This window comes from Bremia lactucae, linkage group LG8 (assembly GCF_004359215.1).
Source record: "Bremia lactucae strain SF5 linkage group LG8, whole genome shotgun sequence".
NCBI classification, from domain to species: Eukaryota; Oomycota; class Peronosporomycetes; order Peronosporales; family Peronosporaceae; genus Bremia; species Bremia lactucae.
In genome coordinates this window covers 1,501,591-1,518,350 of record NC_090617.1, presented here as the reverse complement: position 1 = coordinate 1,518,350, position 16,760 = coordinate 1,501,591, and the positions used below count along the sequence as shown (strand labels likewise).

The 16,760-nt window shown below is 45.9% G+C and overlaps 2 protein-coding genes across 2 annotated transcripts; both read left to right on the top strand.

Moving 5' to 3' along the window:
* Nucleotides 1-10,798: 10,798 nt before the first annotated feature.
* Nucleotides 10,799-11,521, top strand: CCR75_001134 (uncharacterized protein; the record flags this gene model as incomplete). The annotated part of the gene is made up of 1 exon (XM_067959239.1): nucleotides 10,799-11,521. The coding sequence occupies one exon, from the start codon at nucleotides 10,799-10,801 to the stop codon at nucleotides 11,519-11,521; it is 723 nt and encodes a 240-aa protein (XP_067823609.1).
* Nucleotides 11,522-12,601: 1,080 nt separating this feature from the next.
* On the top strand, nucleotides 12,602-14,821 carry CCR75_001135 (uncharacterized protein; the record flags this gene model as incomplete). Its single annotated transcript, XM_067959240.1, has 1 exon — nucleotides 12,602-14,821. One exon carries the CDS (start codon nucleotides 12,602-12,604, stop codon nucleotides 14,819-14,821), a length of 2,220 nt encoding a protein of 739 aa, XP_067823610.1.
* Between the last annotated feature and the right edge of the window lie 1,939 nt (nucleotides 14,822-16,760).

Genomic DNA, 16,760 nt, shown 5'->3' with positions numbered 1-16,760 from the left:
TAGATACCTCGCGTAACGGATGACGCTAGCCGTCATCACGGATGACGCTGGGCGTCATCCCTCCTAATGTGAATGCACCCATGTGCATCACATCCACAAGGGTTGGTCACAAATGTGCACCACACCCGAGTGTTGGGTCTAATTACTATTATTTAGTAATTGACCATCCCCTTAAGTACACCAAATGTACTTAATGGGGACTGTGTAACATTAGGGCAACTCTAGCCCGTTACAGTATGTCTAAGAGTACCATCTTTTCGTAAATGGATCTGATGGATGAATTTCATTAGATTTTTATGCGTGAACGGGACATAACGCACACAGCAGTAAGCACTCCCAATGGGATGCTCTGGGAATGGCTAGTAATGCCACAGGGGCTTTGCAACACCCCTGGAACATTTAACAGATGCGTAACAAATCTGTTGAGACCGAGCATTCGCATCGAGTTATTTCGACGATGTATTCGTCCAAGCCGGGCTATGGAAGGAAAGACGGACGTGGGCGGTCATAAAACTCACGTTCGTCAGGTTCTTACACTTATGCGAAAGCATAAGTTGTACGCAAATCTCAAGAAGTGTATATTCGCTGCAAGCGAAATACCAGTTCTTGGGTGCATCGTCGGTAAACACGGCGTGCGCCCTGATCCCGAGAAGATCAAGGCAATCACCGACTGGCCAGTTCCAGTCGATGCCAAGGGACTCACCCATGTGCATCACATACACAATGAAGTAATTAGCCATTTCCTTAAGTACAAAAAGTGTACTTAATGGGGACTATGTAACATTAGGGCAACTTTAGCCCGTCACGCCTCCCCTTTTAGAACGGAATTACACTTCGAAAATTCGTCATTGAGGACAGAGGAACAGCGAGCTGGTTTACGACCGCTTAGTTTTCTCATTTACTCTTACTACCTGTATCTTACACAGAGCCTAATATGCCACCTAAAAGGGGTTACGTTAGTGAGTCGTCTGCGAAGACACCCACTCAACCACGCCCATGGGAAGTCGGCTATCTTTTCCGCGTTGGAATTGAAGGATGGCTACTACCAGGTACTCATGAGAGAGTCCGATGTACCCAAAACACTTGTAAGCACCCCAAGCGGTATTCTTTGGGAGTGGCTTGTGATGCCCCAAGATTTGAAAAACGCACCAGCGACATTCAACCGAGTGGCGTCTCACGTGATGCGTCAGCACTGTGCCTACGCGCCTCATTACTTTGATGATGTATTCGTGCACAGTAGGGGCGAGGACGGGCTGAGCGCAATAGAGTCGCACAAGCGTCATTTAGACGCTGTGTTGCAGACTTTGAAGGGCGCCCAATTGTACGTCAACTTGCAAAAGTGCGTCATAGGGGTCCCTGAGATACCTGTGCTGGGCTGCATCGTAGGTACACATGGTGTAGAAGCAGACCCAGACAAGGTAAAAACAATAAAGGAATGGCATGTGAAGGATTTGCGCCAATTCGTAGGGCTCGCTAATTACTTGGATAAACAAAGCAAGAATTATGCTGAGCAAACTAAACCATTATCTGACCTGGCTCGCTTGTCGAAGAACTCATCGATATAATCGACTTGTTCTTTCGGCAACGGCCATTGCCTGGTCACACAATACTTGGTGCCAGGTTCGAGGTCTATCTCGTGCCCGATGCCCCTATCTGCTGGTAGGCGGCTCGGCACTTCTTCTGGGAACACATCGCGATGTTTCCACAGAACCTCAAAGAACGGACTGTCTCTTAAGGCATCCTAGCCTTGAGCAGCGAACCGTATATTTTTGTCCGTTTTTAGGACGCTCTCGTCCATTGTGGACGGCGAGCAACAGTCCACTAAGTTCTCTTCTGGAACTGGTGTGACTTCACTTACACGACGTGCCCACCTCCACTGTAATCAGTGTAGGCTGACTAGTACTGCTTTCAGTACGAGCGAAAGGTGCCCCGTTACAGATACAAATCATCTATTTATTGGTTAAAAAAGTTTCATATTTCATTATATAAAATATAAATCAGTCGTAAACTAATTCCTAGATAGCAAGTGCGCACGTGAAGACGGATAAGCACTTCAGTGACGACAATTGTTATAAGGTACAATTTCGTTATGTGAGGTCGGTTTATACGCCCACAAACTACCTGACTGCACGTGACAGAAGACAGTAAAACTGCTTCCTCTCTGCGCTTGAAGATATGTGCTTGTAGCTTAAGAAGCGCCCACTTGTAATCCTTCCCACGTGCCGTCTCACTTCGCGTGTCAGTGAGGAGGATTTTTTACCCACATCTCGGAACATCATCGGGAGGTGGCTGAGCACTTGGCGCGGGTTTCGGTGAGCAAGCCCTGGCTAGGTTCTTGGGCAGTCCTCTTGAGCAACATGTTGCTCAGTTAAAGCAGTTAGAAGCGGCCGCGCATAAGGCACATAGCCATGTGGCGACGAAGTCTGTCCTTAAGACTCAGGATGAGCTTAGGCGTGAGCAAGCTCAGAACTAGGCTCCCAACAGGACTGTTGAGACGCTCTTCGCCCGGCAGTATCAGCTGAGGCCCATTCGGATGGATCTGCCCAAGCTCGATCGAACTGCAGCCCACACGATTCTCCACTGGCTTTTAGCCGTGGTGAAATGCGTTGCGGTGCAGCTCATCGAAGAGCACTTGCGCAGTAATGCCTCAGAGTGAGCTTACTCGGCGCTTATGGCCGACTTTAAGGCGTTCCCTACATGCGCGATCTTTAAGGTAAATATTCGCGCAATGTACCAGCCACCGATCAACGAAGTGTTGCTTCAGGCGTGCTTCTTTGGAGCGTGACAGGTGAGGGGATCTCTGCAAGAATATGTGCAGGGGATGCGCTCGCTGTCGGCATCCACTACTGTGGATCCGATACCGGAACACATTAAGGTGCCCACGTTCATGAATGGATGCGGCACGGCTCACCGCGACAGGCCCTTTTCAGAAAGGTACCGTCGACGATGGAAGAGGCAATTCAAATTGCATTTTGTGAGTAGTAATCATCACAGTGACTCGACGACAGCTTGTCCTAAGCCGTCGGCCGAAAGGTTGGGTGTCATCTCTTTTGGATTTGGGCATTGGGGGCGAAGTCTGCTACAAGTGCGGCAGGCGCGGCTATATGATGGCTTGCTGCTATGCCAGAGTCCCTGCTGGTGCTAAGACGCTCGGCAAGGGGACTTTCTACCCAAAGGGCGATAACAAGATCCAGCGTGTACGACGCATGATTTCTGCATCGACCACTGAGGGTTCGGGAAATGCAGGAGCGCAGTAGAGGCGGGATGCCCTACTGACGCGGACTCGGAAGCTACCGCTAAGTTCAGAGTTATCGAAGAAATGGGTATCATAGCCCCTAAATTTCCGAGATTTCGAACCTTAATCCTAGTGGTCTACACCGCTCAAGCACGAAGCTATGACCATGTGATGACCTTTCTCGTGCTCCGTGAAATTTATTAAAACTCGCGTCTCAAAAAAGAGATGGGCAATGTATGATTCGCTTTGCCATGATGACAAGCGAGAAGAGACGACCGTTCGTTTAGCGAACGGCGCGCTCGTAAAATCTGAGAGAGCTCAAGTTGAACTCGCCTCTAGTTTCAGTGACTTCTCCTGTAGAGAGAGGTTCACAGTGCTAGGTATGGAAGGACACAGTTTCGTCAATATGACGATGACCCGCGAGGGAATCATCTCAACGACAGAAACTTGCCCTAGTGACCCTGCCAGATTGGCAGTGGTCAGTATGGAGTCACGGCAAGGATTGCCTCTGCTCCTCAACAATAACGATGTTTCGTTATTGACAACTACGTCATATGACCGACTTCTCAGCGTTGTTATAGGCAAGTTTGATGCTAAAAGCGGGAGCGAGAATCAACGCTTTGTAAGTGAGCGATTAGCCATCACGGGAAAAGTCCGGACGCGATGGCAAGCGCACAGGACAAGCAAAAACAATATGCAGTCCAAAATGGTCGCAAAAACAATGAGCAGTTTAGAGTGGGGGGAAGGTACTATTACGTACTGCTACCCTACCCAAAAATACAATTATTGTACTCCCCGGAGGTACTTCAAAATTATTGCCGCGTTTCATCAAGCCGTTTACGTTGGTCGAGAGGTTGGAGACCTAAATTATAGGATCACTCTCACCCCGTATATAAAGACGCACCCCGTATTTTACATGGGTCGTCTGAAACGGTATATCAATCCAGAAGAGATCACATACCCATCCGCCTAAGGAGACCGATGGTGACGCCGACTGTGAGTCGTGCGTCGATCTGGTGAGGAAGACGGGGAAGGTGAAATACTTCTAGCCGAATGACTCCTTTCACCACGACACGGGCTTGGAGAGCGAGTGATATCACGCGCGTAACGCGGATAACTCAGCATCAACTTTATCAAAAGGTCCAGCCGAAGCTTCACCCTTTGGTAACCCTGGCGATCCTTCGCGCCGACATCGTGAAGATCCGAAGTCAGGTGCGAGACTTAATTTCCGAGATCCCCGATCCGTCGCTCAGCAGCGCTCAGCGTCTGCGACTGAACGGATGTGGGATAGGCTGCCGCGAGCAGGTGGACGAAGTCGTCGCTCCTGTCGGGCGCCATCAATACTGCTGGATGCTGCTGGGAACCAACGCTTCCTTGTTGGAAGGCTGGTTTCCTACCGCTCCATGCGGCAGAAACATAAAACCCTCGTCCAGTGGAGAGGATACTCTAGAGTTTTAATATTGGGAACCGGTCGACGCGCTGTGCGTCAACGTACCATGCCTGGTGTCTGCCTATGAGAAGGAGCACCAGTTGTCGCTTCGCTAGTTCTATATGGACTAGCAGGAGCAGCGTGATGAGTAGAAACAGGGGGTACAGTACCGCCCAAGATTTCTTTAACACGCAAGCGAGAGAAGTTAATTCGCTACGACCGTTGTTTCACCACATCGGAATGTGGCTAAAGCGGCGCAGGAAATCCGCTTCGTATTCGTCTGTTAATTTATTTGAACGCAACACGATTGGGATCGGGGAAATACGACCAAGTGATTCCCCCTGAGCCTTCAACGAACAGATGTCATAATAGTATGTGCATCCGGAGTAGCGCGCTCTAGGAGCGACGCACTCGTTTCATCCAGATAAGGCCATTCGGATGGAGGTGGCATCGGTGGTATGCCACCAGTTACATAGCCACGTTCAATGCGACTGGCTTGTGACACCGACTGGACACGCTCACAAGCCGTTGGTGGAGCTTTACGCTCAGGTGATGATGGCGCTTTATCATCCATCCATTCTTCACTTATTGCTCTTAACATGGAGACGCCCAACGTTGCGAAGACAACTTGTTTAACGTCAACAAAGCAACTGTATTGTCTTCGGCGCTAGCTAGCGCAGCGAGTATTCGTGAGAGCGCTGCCCATAAAGGCGAAGCTGCTCCTGTTGAGTAGAAAAACACCTGTCGTTCAGACAATCATTCACAACGGGTCTGACGCAGTAGAACTTCCTAATTAGCACGCTGTGCTCATCACTACTATGAGGTGATGGCAGCGGTGTCGGTTCTTTGTAGTCAACAATGAGCGACGGATCTACATCCTCACTGTGAAAGTGGGATAGATCTATCAATCCAGCTAGCGCGACAGCAGCAGTTGCCGTCGGCGTTGCAACTGAGACACTAAGCGACGGCTGCATTTTATCGCTGCGCGTGCGCTTCGTGCGTGGTTGTGTGGGTGTCTTTGCAAACGACCCATCTGTTTTTTTTCCTTTTAGGTGGCATGTTAGGCGCCGTGTTATGACAAGAATGTTCGTTGAGTTCGGTTAAGAGGACTTAAAGCGGCGCGTAAAGCAGCCCGCTGTCCCTCTTACTCCCGTTGACGATTTTACATAATGTAAAATTCGTTCTTAGAGAGGGGAGTGGTGTAACGGTCTACAGTTGCCCTAATGTTACACAAACGCATTATAAAATTTGTGTACTTAACGGGATGGCCAATTTCTTAATATAAAGTAATTAGACCTCTCACTTGGGTGTGGTGCACAAAGTGACCCACCCATGTGTATGTGATGCACATGGATGCATTTACATTGGAAGGGATAAATGTTAGCGTCATCCGTAAGCGAAGATATGTAGATACTACGCCCGCCACGTAGGGGTGCACATCTAGAGAGATGGAATCTATTGATTGGTTACAAATATTTATATTTAATTCGATTGAACATAAATCAGTCTTGAAATTACTTTCTATTAAATAAGTGAGCACGTGAAGCCGGATTACCGCTTTGGTGACGACACCTGCTTAGTTCATTGGGTGAGGTCGCTTAGGCGCCCACAAACTACTTCACTGCATGTGACAGAAGACGGTCATACCGCTTCTTCACTGTGCCTGAAGGTGTGTGCGTAAGTAGAGCGTGGCTGCTATTGTAGCGCTCGCCTACATGTTATCTAGGAAGTAATTTTAAGACACTTTTAATATAATTAATTATAAAATCATTTTACCCAATGATTAGATGCCATCTCTGTTAGATGTGCATCTCTACCTGGCGAGCGCATTGTTCTAAATACCTCAGCTCGCGGATGACGCTAGACGTCATCCATTTCAATATGAATGCACAAATGTGCATCACATACACAAATGTGCATAGATGTCGCAATTGATCTGTCCCAGGAAACCCACCATTCTACCTACAAGCTACTTCGCAGCCTTCAGGCTGGCATTCGCAGTGCCAGCACCATACGATCCACCCTTGATGCTTGGCTTAAATAGGTTCCCTCCCCCACATTTCTTAAAATTAATTGCCTGTATAAACTTATATCTGGGTTCTCGGCTATTAGTTAGAAGTAAGCGATCAGAACGTCAAATCCTATAATATAGCGGGGGTTATAATTTTTCAGAGGATACGTTATCAGAGGGAGGACTGTATATCCAGTAATTGGTTGGCCTTTTACTGTCCCCTCTGGAGTATTGGCAAAATATCTTTTATGCTTGAAGGGCATACTTTTAAAAGTATGTGACTAATAGATGCCCGCATACCCCAACTTTAAAAGTCATTTAAATCGTAAAGCATAATCGCAATAAAGGGTGCGACTATTGCCACAGACGTTTTGACTATTGTCACAGACGTTTTGACTATTGCCCCAGAAGTTTTGACTATTGCCAACGACAAAACACCTCTGATTGGCTAAGTCGGTGTAAGTAATATGATTGGTCGATAGTGTGGCTATATTATTCGTTCTACGTAAAAATTTATCAAACAGGAACAACTGCAATCGCATTCATGTGTGCAAGGAAAGTGATTTGCGCGGTGAGACGAGTTCTTTATAGAGGATTTTGCAAATTTAAGTGAATGCAGGCAGCCTATAAAATACGTCACGGTTTGATGCAGGCGAAGAAGAATTATAACTTCTGCACGGCGAACAAGAGAATTTATATGATTTCGTGGGTAACTCTAGTAATTCCGAAAAGCGGGCATAATTGGAGACTAATCTACGGAGAACGAAAGTATGGACGCTTTGAAATCTACTAATACTATTTCGTGTTTGCTCAGTGAAAGAGGCATTCATCCTGTCAGATTCAGTATAGGTGGAAAGCTGATTGCGGTGAACGCACCAGTATAACACATTTAAGCAGCTTGCAAAACTTTTTTCAGCATCAATGGAACATGGAGGTCTTTTTCATGACGCGACATCAGCGAAGGTCGCTTAGGCTTTTACGATTGCTGACGGCGAATCCCGATGTGTGACCATTCCACGACGTCTATCTGCGCTACAGCAGCATAAATCACACAAGTCGCTTGTGGAGATAGTTACTCTGTCAGTTCAGGATACCTGTTGAACTGGACTCTAAGGCTAATATTTTTCTTGCAGTTTTTTAGAAGCCAAGCGGTGCCCTTTCTCACCACAAGCTCTGCATGAACGTTTTTTTTTTTCGATGGGCTCCACATATTCGAAGCCAGATAAATTGCGACGTGTTGATCCATTTTGTTGGCGCGGCCTCGATTTCGGTCGCACAATTACTGACTTGTAAAGTTTTTGGAATTTGTTGAGAAATAAGTTGAAGCTCGTTGAGTGTCGCAGCCTGTTGTTGGTCCGAAAAGGCCACAAAGCTAGCGGCCACTGATCAAGTAAGATGGGGAGACTTGGCCGGCAACAACACAGAAGGACTTGGTTGGTGGGGCTTACTTAAGTGCTAATGCGGGTGGATATCATTCAACAACAAGTTCTGTTTTCGACGTATTGACGCCGTTTTGCTTACAGCGAGGACCCCAAAGGGTGCTAAACACTCTAGAGCATTTTCATCTTCGTGGTTTCTTTGTGGCTTCAGCTGTTCGTAAATTTTATTCACCGCAAAATTAGAAATATTCAATTAATATCCTAAAAAAAACATTCCTTGAGGCGTTGGCTGTGCATAGTTGCATATACTTATTTGTTGACGCTATCGGGACATATCGTGCTCAAACAGATTATTATCAATAGCTAGGTAAAGTTTTTCGCAGCACGAAAGGAGGTTGCTTATGCTAGTTGGCATATATTGCTTGAGCATGTGGTGAGCACTTTCACCGCGCGAGGTTGCAGTATGATCAACTTTCGTTATTCGGTCAATCCAAGCAGCCACAGATATTTTATAAAGGGTATCCATGTTGCGACAATGTATTTTATTACTGCTCCGTCGACATGCGATTCAAAAAGCTTCCATAGTTCATAAAAAAAGAGCATTCTGTTTTTGCAGACATGATTGCCCTCCATTCCTTCATGAAGGCTGTCCATTCTTCTTCTTTTGGAAAACATGCTTTGCACCTTTTAACTATACTTTTTTTTCAATATGCCATACACACAAGAGAATGTGGGGGGTTTGAAAGTGTTCTTGAATTCCATAATTAGCGCCAGCTCGCGATCAAAAACAAAAACTTTTGGTGGAGCATGCTTAAAAATCGATCAAAAGTAGTTTATTGCTGAAGAGTAAGAGGATAGATTCTCGTTTGTCATAAAACCAAATGCGACAGAAAATGCTCTATAAATTGACGACCACCCAACGAGACAGCAAAGGAAGCTTCAAAGCATTTGTCTTGTATGTGGCATCAATCAGAAAAATGTCATTGTGACTTCAAGACAGCTCCGTGAAACTCTATGGGCAAAGTACAATTGGGAAGTTTTGCCGTCATCATCGCTCACTATAGTTTCCACATCAAATTGTAATCCGCGTAATTTCTGTACAAGGACATCCATCGGGGTGCGGCTAGTTAAAGTTTTTAAAATTGAAGCTTGACGGACGTTGTTCGATTGATTTTTCGGCAAAGCAATTCAATTATGCGTATCAAGTTTGAATGTTTCTTGTTGAGACCCTAGCGTCATACAATCCAACTATTGTCGTTTCCATTTCTGTTCCGAGTGTGAGGTTGACAGTATGAACGCTCATACAGGTTGATGGCAAATGGTTATGACTCTCTTCAACCACGCGGAAAGTCCAATGCAAGTCATCCTGTAATGTAACGGGCTAAAGTTGCCCTAATGCAACACAGTCCCCATTAAGTACACTTGGTGTAGTTAAGGGGATGGTCAATACTAAATTAAAGTAATTAGACCCAGCACTCGAGTGTGGTTCACAATTGTGACCAACCCTTGTGTATGTGATGCACATAGGTGTATTCACATTAGGAGGGATGACGCCTACATCATCCGTTATGCGAGGTATCTAGAAAGACACGCTCGCAATATATATTAAGTGTTATCTTTAGAGATGACATTTTGATTGGTTGAGGTATTTATATTTAGTGCGATTAAATAAAAATCAGTCTAAAAACTACTTTCTACTTAGAAAGTGCGCACGAGGACCTGGATTACCGCTCCCGTGACGACACTTAACTAAAGTACTTAGTGCGTTGGGTAAGGTCGCTAACGCGCCCAACGCAACTACCTCGCTGCCCGCAAGAGAAGATGGTTTAAACCGCTTCCTCGCTGTGCTAGGTCTTGTATCTAAGTAGAGCGTGGCCGCATTACGAGGTGCCTGCCTACATATGCTTTTGAGTTTTTTCGTGTTCTAGTTCGTTCCGTTAGAGCAAGCCGATTGCGGCAAGACCCTCCGATCGCATTTGTAATGAACCGTATAGTATCCACTACGCTGCTTGTAGGATAATTTTGTCACTATCCCATAGCCTTGGGTGGCAGCAAATTCATTCAATGCCTTTTCCATGGCTTCGCGAGACCACTATTTGATTATAACAAGTGCAATTGGTGGCTGCAGCGATTTGTTCTGAGCATGAACCTCAGATTTCTCAGGGTAATCGGATTCAATTATATGCTTGAAAAATGGTTGTATTGCGCGCTTCGTTGAGATTGCTGGGTGGTAGGGAGGAAAGCAAGGAAAGAAGGAGGATATTATTGTTTTTATATTTAAGGATAACAAGAAACGATGTGATTTACCGATTAGACAATCAAAGGTGTTTTGTCTGTGGCAATAGTCAAAATGTCGATGTCAATAATTAAAACGTCTGGGGCAATAGTCAAAACATCTGTGGCAATCCAATAGTCGCACCCCGCAATAAAAGCTCCAGAAGCAATATTCCGCATTTGGATAAAACTATTAACGAAATAAAAATGAAGCTAAAATCTAAATGAGTAAAGTTAATAAAAAAAAATATTTCGTGATTAAAATTGATGATTTAAATATTTAAAAAGAACATGAAAACAGAAAGTGAATCCCCAATTATTGTGTTAATTCATTTCAATTGCTTTTAGCTATAGACATTGTGACCATATTAACGGAATATGACTTCTTGTTGCAACCAATTTTAATCCAATAATAAAAATAAATCTTAACAGACATCGATGCGTGACGACCACCACACCTCAGTCGTATTATGATCCCTTCAAAGCGAATCGGCGTCGCGCCAATCTTACGCGTCAAGAAGGCGACTCCTAACGCCATTCTCCCTACGCGTGGCTCAAGCCTCGCAGCAGGTCTTGATCTTTCCGCCGCCTACGAAACCATCATCCCTGCCAGCGGTAAGGGTCTCGTCAAGACGGACCTCGTAATCGCCGTGCCTCATGGTTGTTACGGGCGCGTGGCACCTCGCTCGGGTCTTGCCTTAAGAAAATTCATTGACACGGGGGCAGGAGTTATCGATGCAGACTACCGTGGTAATGTGAGCGTCATTTTGTTTAATCACTCGAGCGAAGACTTTTGCATTAAGCGTGGAGACCGCATAGCACAGCTCATTCTTGAAAAGATTGAGTACGCGGAGGTGCAGGAGGTGGAAGATATTGAGGACACAGTACGTGGTTCTGGGGCCTTTGGAAGTACTGGCGTGAATGTACCTGTGGCCGTGGATCAACACGTGGAATGCAATCGATTAGGCCAAAGCGATAAAAGCGTCGACCCCGACTCACTGTTTCGCGGAATTCAGGTGCTGTCGGAAAAGAAGCTTTTAGATGACACGTCTCGCCGTCTGCTCATTAAAAAGCTCCTTACAGCTTCCGACAGGCAGTATAAACTTCTCTATACGTCTGTAAGCGAGTTTCTTAATGATGGCGAAGACGCCAAGGTGATGGAGTGGATAGAGGCATTCCTTCGATCCAATTGATTTTTTAAAATTTAGAAAAAAGGAGGACGAAAGGCGATTTTTCCTTTCATTATCATCCCACCATGACGCATTTAAAATCAGATAAATATTGTCTGATTAATGCGAATGAAATAAACTCGGCCGATAAATCTCGTCTGATCTGCCAGTCATTAGCAAGTTTTAGCTCTTATCGTTACAATTGATGCTTCACAGAAAAAAGTGTCGGTCACAAAGACGTCACAATGATTCTTTTTCTGGTTGAATCTCAAGCAGACCTCGGAAACTGGCATTATAAAAGTTTTCAGCCTTCCTATATCACGTCATTCTAATTAAGCGCACAGAAGCGAGATCCATTTATAGTACGAGACGAAACAATGGGCTCCATTTGGAGCACTGCGGAAATTCAAGTCTCAAAGTGTCTCGGACTGCAGATCAGTTACGACTCTTTCCCTTTCTATTTTCGCTCTAGAGGAACAAATCTTTGAAGAAAGACCACCACGGTTTATGCATGATAACCATGGGGGTAGTCGTCCTGGGGACACCGACTAGAACCTCGTCCGTGCTTAATAATTTAAAGCCTACAGCCACCCTTCCTCAATCCTATCCTGCCTATCTAAACCGACAACTGCCGAAACCCCAGTAATCGTCGAATCCAGTACTCGTTTCATGTGTGACGAATAGTCAAACAGGTGGTGGAAGGGTTCCTGAGTTCTGCACCCGTTAACTTGGTAAGCCCTTGGCAAGAAGAGCCCTTCCTTTGTTGTAGCGCCCCCCCCTCCCCTCCCGTCTCTGCACCTTAAACATAAAAATTAGAATCTACGAATCCGATTAACGCGTCCGAACACCTACGAATTAGCAATTCGTCAGGTATTAATTTTTTTTTAAGTGGGAGACTGCGCTTCTCTCCCCCGTTAGTTTCTCTCTCGGTCATCAGCAAGCGTCCAGGTTGGAAAAATGCCTCGCGTTTGTGACGATGCCCTCGTGATACTTACGTCTTGCTCTTTCTCTCTGTAGTTCTTTTATCGCTCCCCGTGCACGGCGAACGGGGGGAAGCACTGCACATCTCTCTATATGAGCGCCTACCTGCCTTTGAGCAGCACAATGGCCCGTACATTTGGAACCAGCAGCCACTCGGACGACCCTGCGAGCGCGTACGTGTCCACAGTACCGCCCACGTCGTGTCTTTTATGCTACAATCCCAACGTCGATGTCATACTCGAGCCATGCCACCACCAGTTTCACGCCGCTTGCATTGACCGCGTCTTTACGAAAGACAAGGTCTGTCCAACGTGTTGGAACCCAATCCAAGCGCCACGGTCGGCTGGAAACCATCAATCGTACGCATGTACGATTCCCCAAGACCATAGCAACACCTATGCTGTCGACAATGGCACAACACAGGCCCGAGAAACCCCCCCAGACACCAGTACTGACACGTCGAAATTGTTTAAAAATCCGCCGGTAGCCATGCGAAAAGGAAAATGGACTGCTGAAGAAAGCGCGTACTGTGACCGTCTTATTGAAGAGTTTAAAAAGGGCAATTTACCACTCTCGGAAGGCACAACGCTCCGGACATTTCTCTCAAAACTTTTAAATTGTGATCCCATGCGCATCTCCAAGAAATACACGGGCGACCAATGCATTGGCAAGATTATTTTTCGTCGACGGGAAGATACTGTGAATAAAGACGATCGCACGAGCATTCGAAAAGAACTGGCGGAGCTTGAGAAAACGTACCTTGAACGGGAACAGTATAACCAACGACGACGGGAAAAACGACTTGAATCGGAGCTTTCCAGGGATAAAAATCGTTTTGTGCCACCACGGTCGATTCAATACGCTGGAACTGGAAATGTTACGCCAACGACGTCGTCACAGGCACCAGCCGAGCCTTCCCAAGGATTTCCATCGACTTGTGGGTCGTCGTTAACAACCCACGAGTCGAAATCGCATGCCACAAGCGCGAATTATAGTACTCGAGCCACACCCATGCTTGTTCAGCCGCCCTTGCATCCCACCCCGCAACCAAACAATGCAATCAATGCTTCAACGCATGTCTTGTATACCGACCATAATATTGTCTCGCTTCATGGCATTGCAGGAGCGCTATCTCAAGGTCCAAGTTTAATGCATCAAGACGAGAAACTTGCGAATAACGGGACGTTAGAAACCCATTCAGATGATTCTTTTCCTCGTGTCTCATCGATTGATAGTTTTTCGTGTTTATTTCCTCGTGTGGTTAGTATTGAAAACTTTCAACACACCACGTCGTCGGGATTGGGACCCATGCACTCGAGTCTTTCATATGCGCTTCCCGAGTCTTTTAATTCAATGAGTAGCAGTGGATTTGACGCACCGTTTTCTGGATTGCCCAAGATGGGGTCGACAACGGAAGGGTTAAACGCGTATTTCCCGCGAATTCAGTCGCTTGAACACCTTTCGAGTCTCTTGCAAGGACACGGATCGAATACTGGAGCTTTACCTTTGCGGGATTCCCTGGAAATTTCGACTTCCAAGCAGTTTAAAAAGGAACCTGCTACTACTTCAGGAGGACTTTCAATACGACATGAAGAAACGATTATGAAGGAGGAACCACGACAGACGGAGACGAAGGCACGGATCTCTTCGTATAGTAGCAGCAGCACCAATGACAGTGTCGTGCTGACGATTAAAACGAGCTCTTTGACCTCGGATATCAACAAGCGTCTTAGTCCCAGTCATAGTGCCTGTTCTAGTGTCGGCAATCAAATCCAAGCTCCAAAACCCGTGAACAAAATGCTGCGAAGCTCGTCTGGAATCTTTCCGCGGGTGCCGTCCATGGATACGATGCCAAGTGGCACTTTGATGGACAAGATCCCGCGTGTGGCGTCTCTTGATAAACTGCCACGCATTCCAAGTATGGATAAACTCCATTCACTAAATTGTAGCGAACAACGTATTCCTCGAGTCCCATCGACTGATAAACTAGCGCGTGTTCCGAGCTCCGACATGCTATCTCGTTTTAATGCGAGTGATTTCAGCAGCTTTCCTTCTTTCACGAATCTTACCTCGCTCTCGGCCAGTACATCGTATGACAAGCTCAGTTCCCTCGGGGGTTTTAAGTCGGGGTTTCCGCGTAATTCATCGATTGAGGACATTTTGTCGCTCGTTGCATCGTCCGAGTCGGGGTTGCCTTCGAATGGCTCGGCGTTGCAGCTTAATGCTCTCGCTGCTGTTGCGGGGGAAGAGTCGTCACATTATGAGCGAAAACGGCGGTTGGACAACTCGCAGCAGGAATCGTCGTTGAGTGGAGACTTAAAGAAGAGTAAAGTGTCGACGTGAAGGCGAAAGACTCGAAGGTAGTCAAGTAGTCCCTTAGAGGGGAGGACGATAAAACGGCTTGTTGGGAATGAAATTGCTTCCACGACCACGGTGGTGGTCGATTTTGTGAGGACGCAAGGAGCGGCGAGTTGATGTCCTTGCACGATGCTCTTCCTCGCTTGAGCTTTTCCTTTTGTATGCCCAGGGCGAGCTAGTTGTGTAGATAACCTTTTTAATGTAAGCGTGCAAATTCGGCGTATTTGTTTGACACTTTCTTTTAGTATGCTTTAACCTAATTATATTTGGTCGATATTATTTTTATCCAAAGATATTGACTGAACAAAGTACAACTTCTTTTAATAGGTGCACTATTGAATTTGTCAAGCATTGTCTTGACCACCTTGCCGAAAAAACGTTTTAATGAAAAGGCATTGACAAAATTTTCATCAAAGTATGGTTCTATTTCAATTGATTGTGTAACGGGGTACACTTCCGCCGTTACTGTGGTACAACTCATGGATTAGTTGGACCTTAAGCACAACGCGCAATGTTCCTAGCGAAACTTTGGAGAGCCATGAACTCACTTTTGCTAGACTAGACTGAGAAATTAATTTCAATGTTGAAAACATTACTGGAAGGGGGTGTGCCGTTACATGAATACTATTTCCTATAAATAGAAATAAAAAAGAAGTATTTATTAATTTTGACTGGATGAATTCAATATTATTAAGTTTGGTAAAAGTGACGCAATAAGACTTTAATTCTATTGATTGGTTTTTCTAAGTTCAAATTAACCTCGCCAATCGTTACAAGACACGATTAGGCGTCGCGCACAGATGCGCATTGCATAGCCAGTTATTAATATATTAAACGCAGTACATTGAAGATCTCACTTAATATGTTAATACAATTTTATTTTTTATATATTGTAAAGCCTAAGATTTATCTTTAGTAACTAAGATTTCTTAGTTACTTCAAACCTTCCTCTGCACGTCGTGTACGTTGAGTAGTCGAGGCACCGCACTGCTAACAGTACTAGCAAAAGGTGCCCCGTTACACCTGTTAGCACTTCGTAGTCCATTAAGCGGCCTAACCACGTTTCATCCAGCATGGACATGCTGGATGAAGAAGGAGGGAGCTTTGAAGCCCCTCAAGAAGGCTATCACGCAACGCGTGGAAGATTCACTCATTTGAGTGATCTTGAATGGAGAGCGGTCGAAATATGAGTTCGCCGTAGCGAGCTAGCCGTTAGCGCCGTGTTGTTCGGTACGATCAACGTGCGGGTATAGCCGAGCTCATACAACATATACTCGACGGGGCCCAAGAAAAATAGCCTTGCTTCACCTATCAACACGCAGATGTATTGAGGGAAGATGGTGCTCAACAGTTATTAATGTCGAGACAGAAGCATATACCTGCTGCTAGCGGGCCGATGCGGTAGAATCGTCCCGAAAGCGTCGCCCGAAACTTAAAGATCTAAATCTTTAAGTTTAAGGCGGTCGAAGGCGAATTCCTTTTCAAACGGTTCGTCGAAGTAACGATGCCATTGAAGCTAGCAGCATCAATGACGATGCTACGAAAGTATAATTAGGCATGTCTTACTTAGCCGGACGTGCCAAATCTTGAACCATAGGGCCTAAGCTTCATGATTCATTGATTTGGGGCCGTGTGAGGTCTTTAGGACCCGGCTTAGACATTTTTGAGTCGCCCACGTGCCGAATACAGGGATCGAGCGAGCTCCTGAATTTGAAGCACGGCAAGCATGATCTTCCCGCTTATGCCCAACATACACGATACCTTAAATATGTAATGTGAGTCATCCAATAGATGAACAAGCACAGGTAACTGTGTTTATAAAAGGTCTTGCTGACGGTCCTGTCAAGACTATCATGTTCCAGCTCAAACCAGTGACGCTCGACCAAGCGATCTCTATAGCGGAACAGGAGCACTTCAGCCTAAG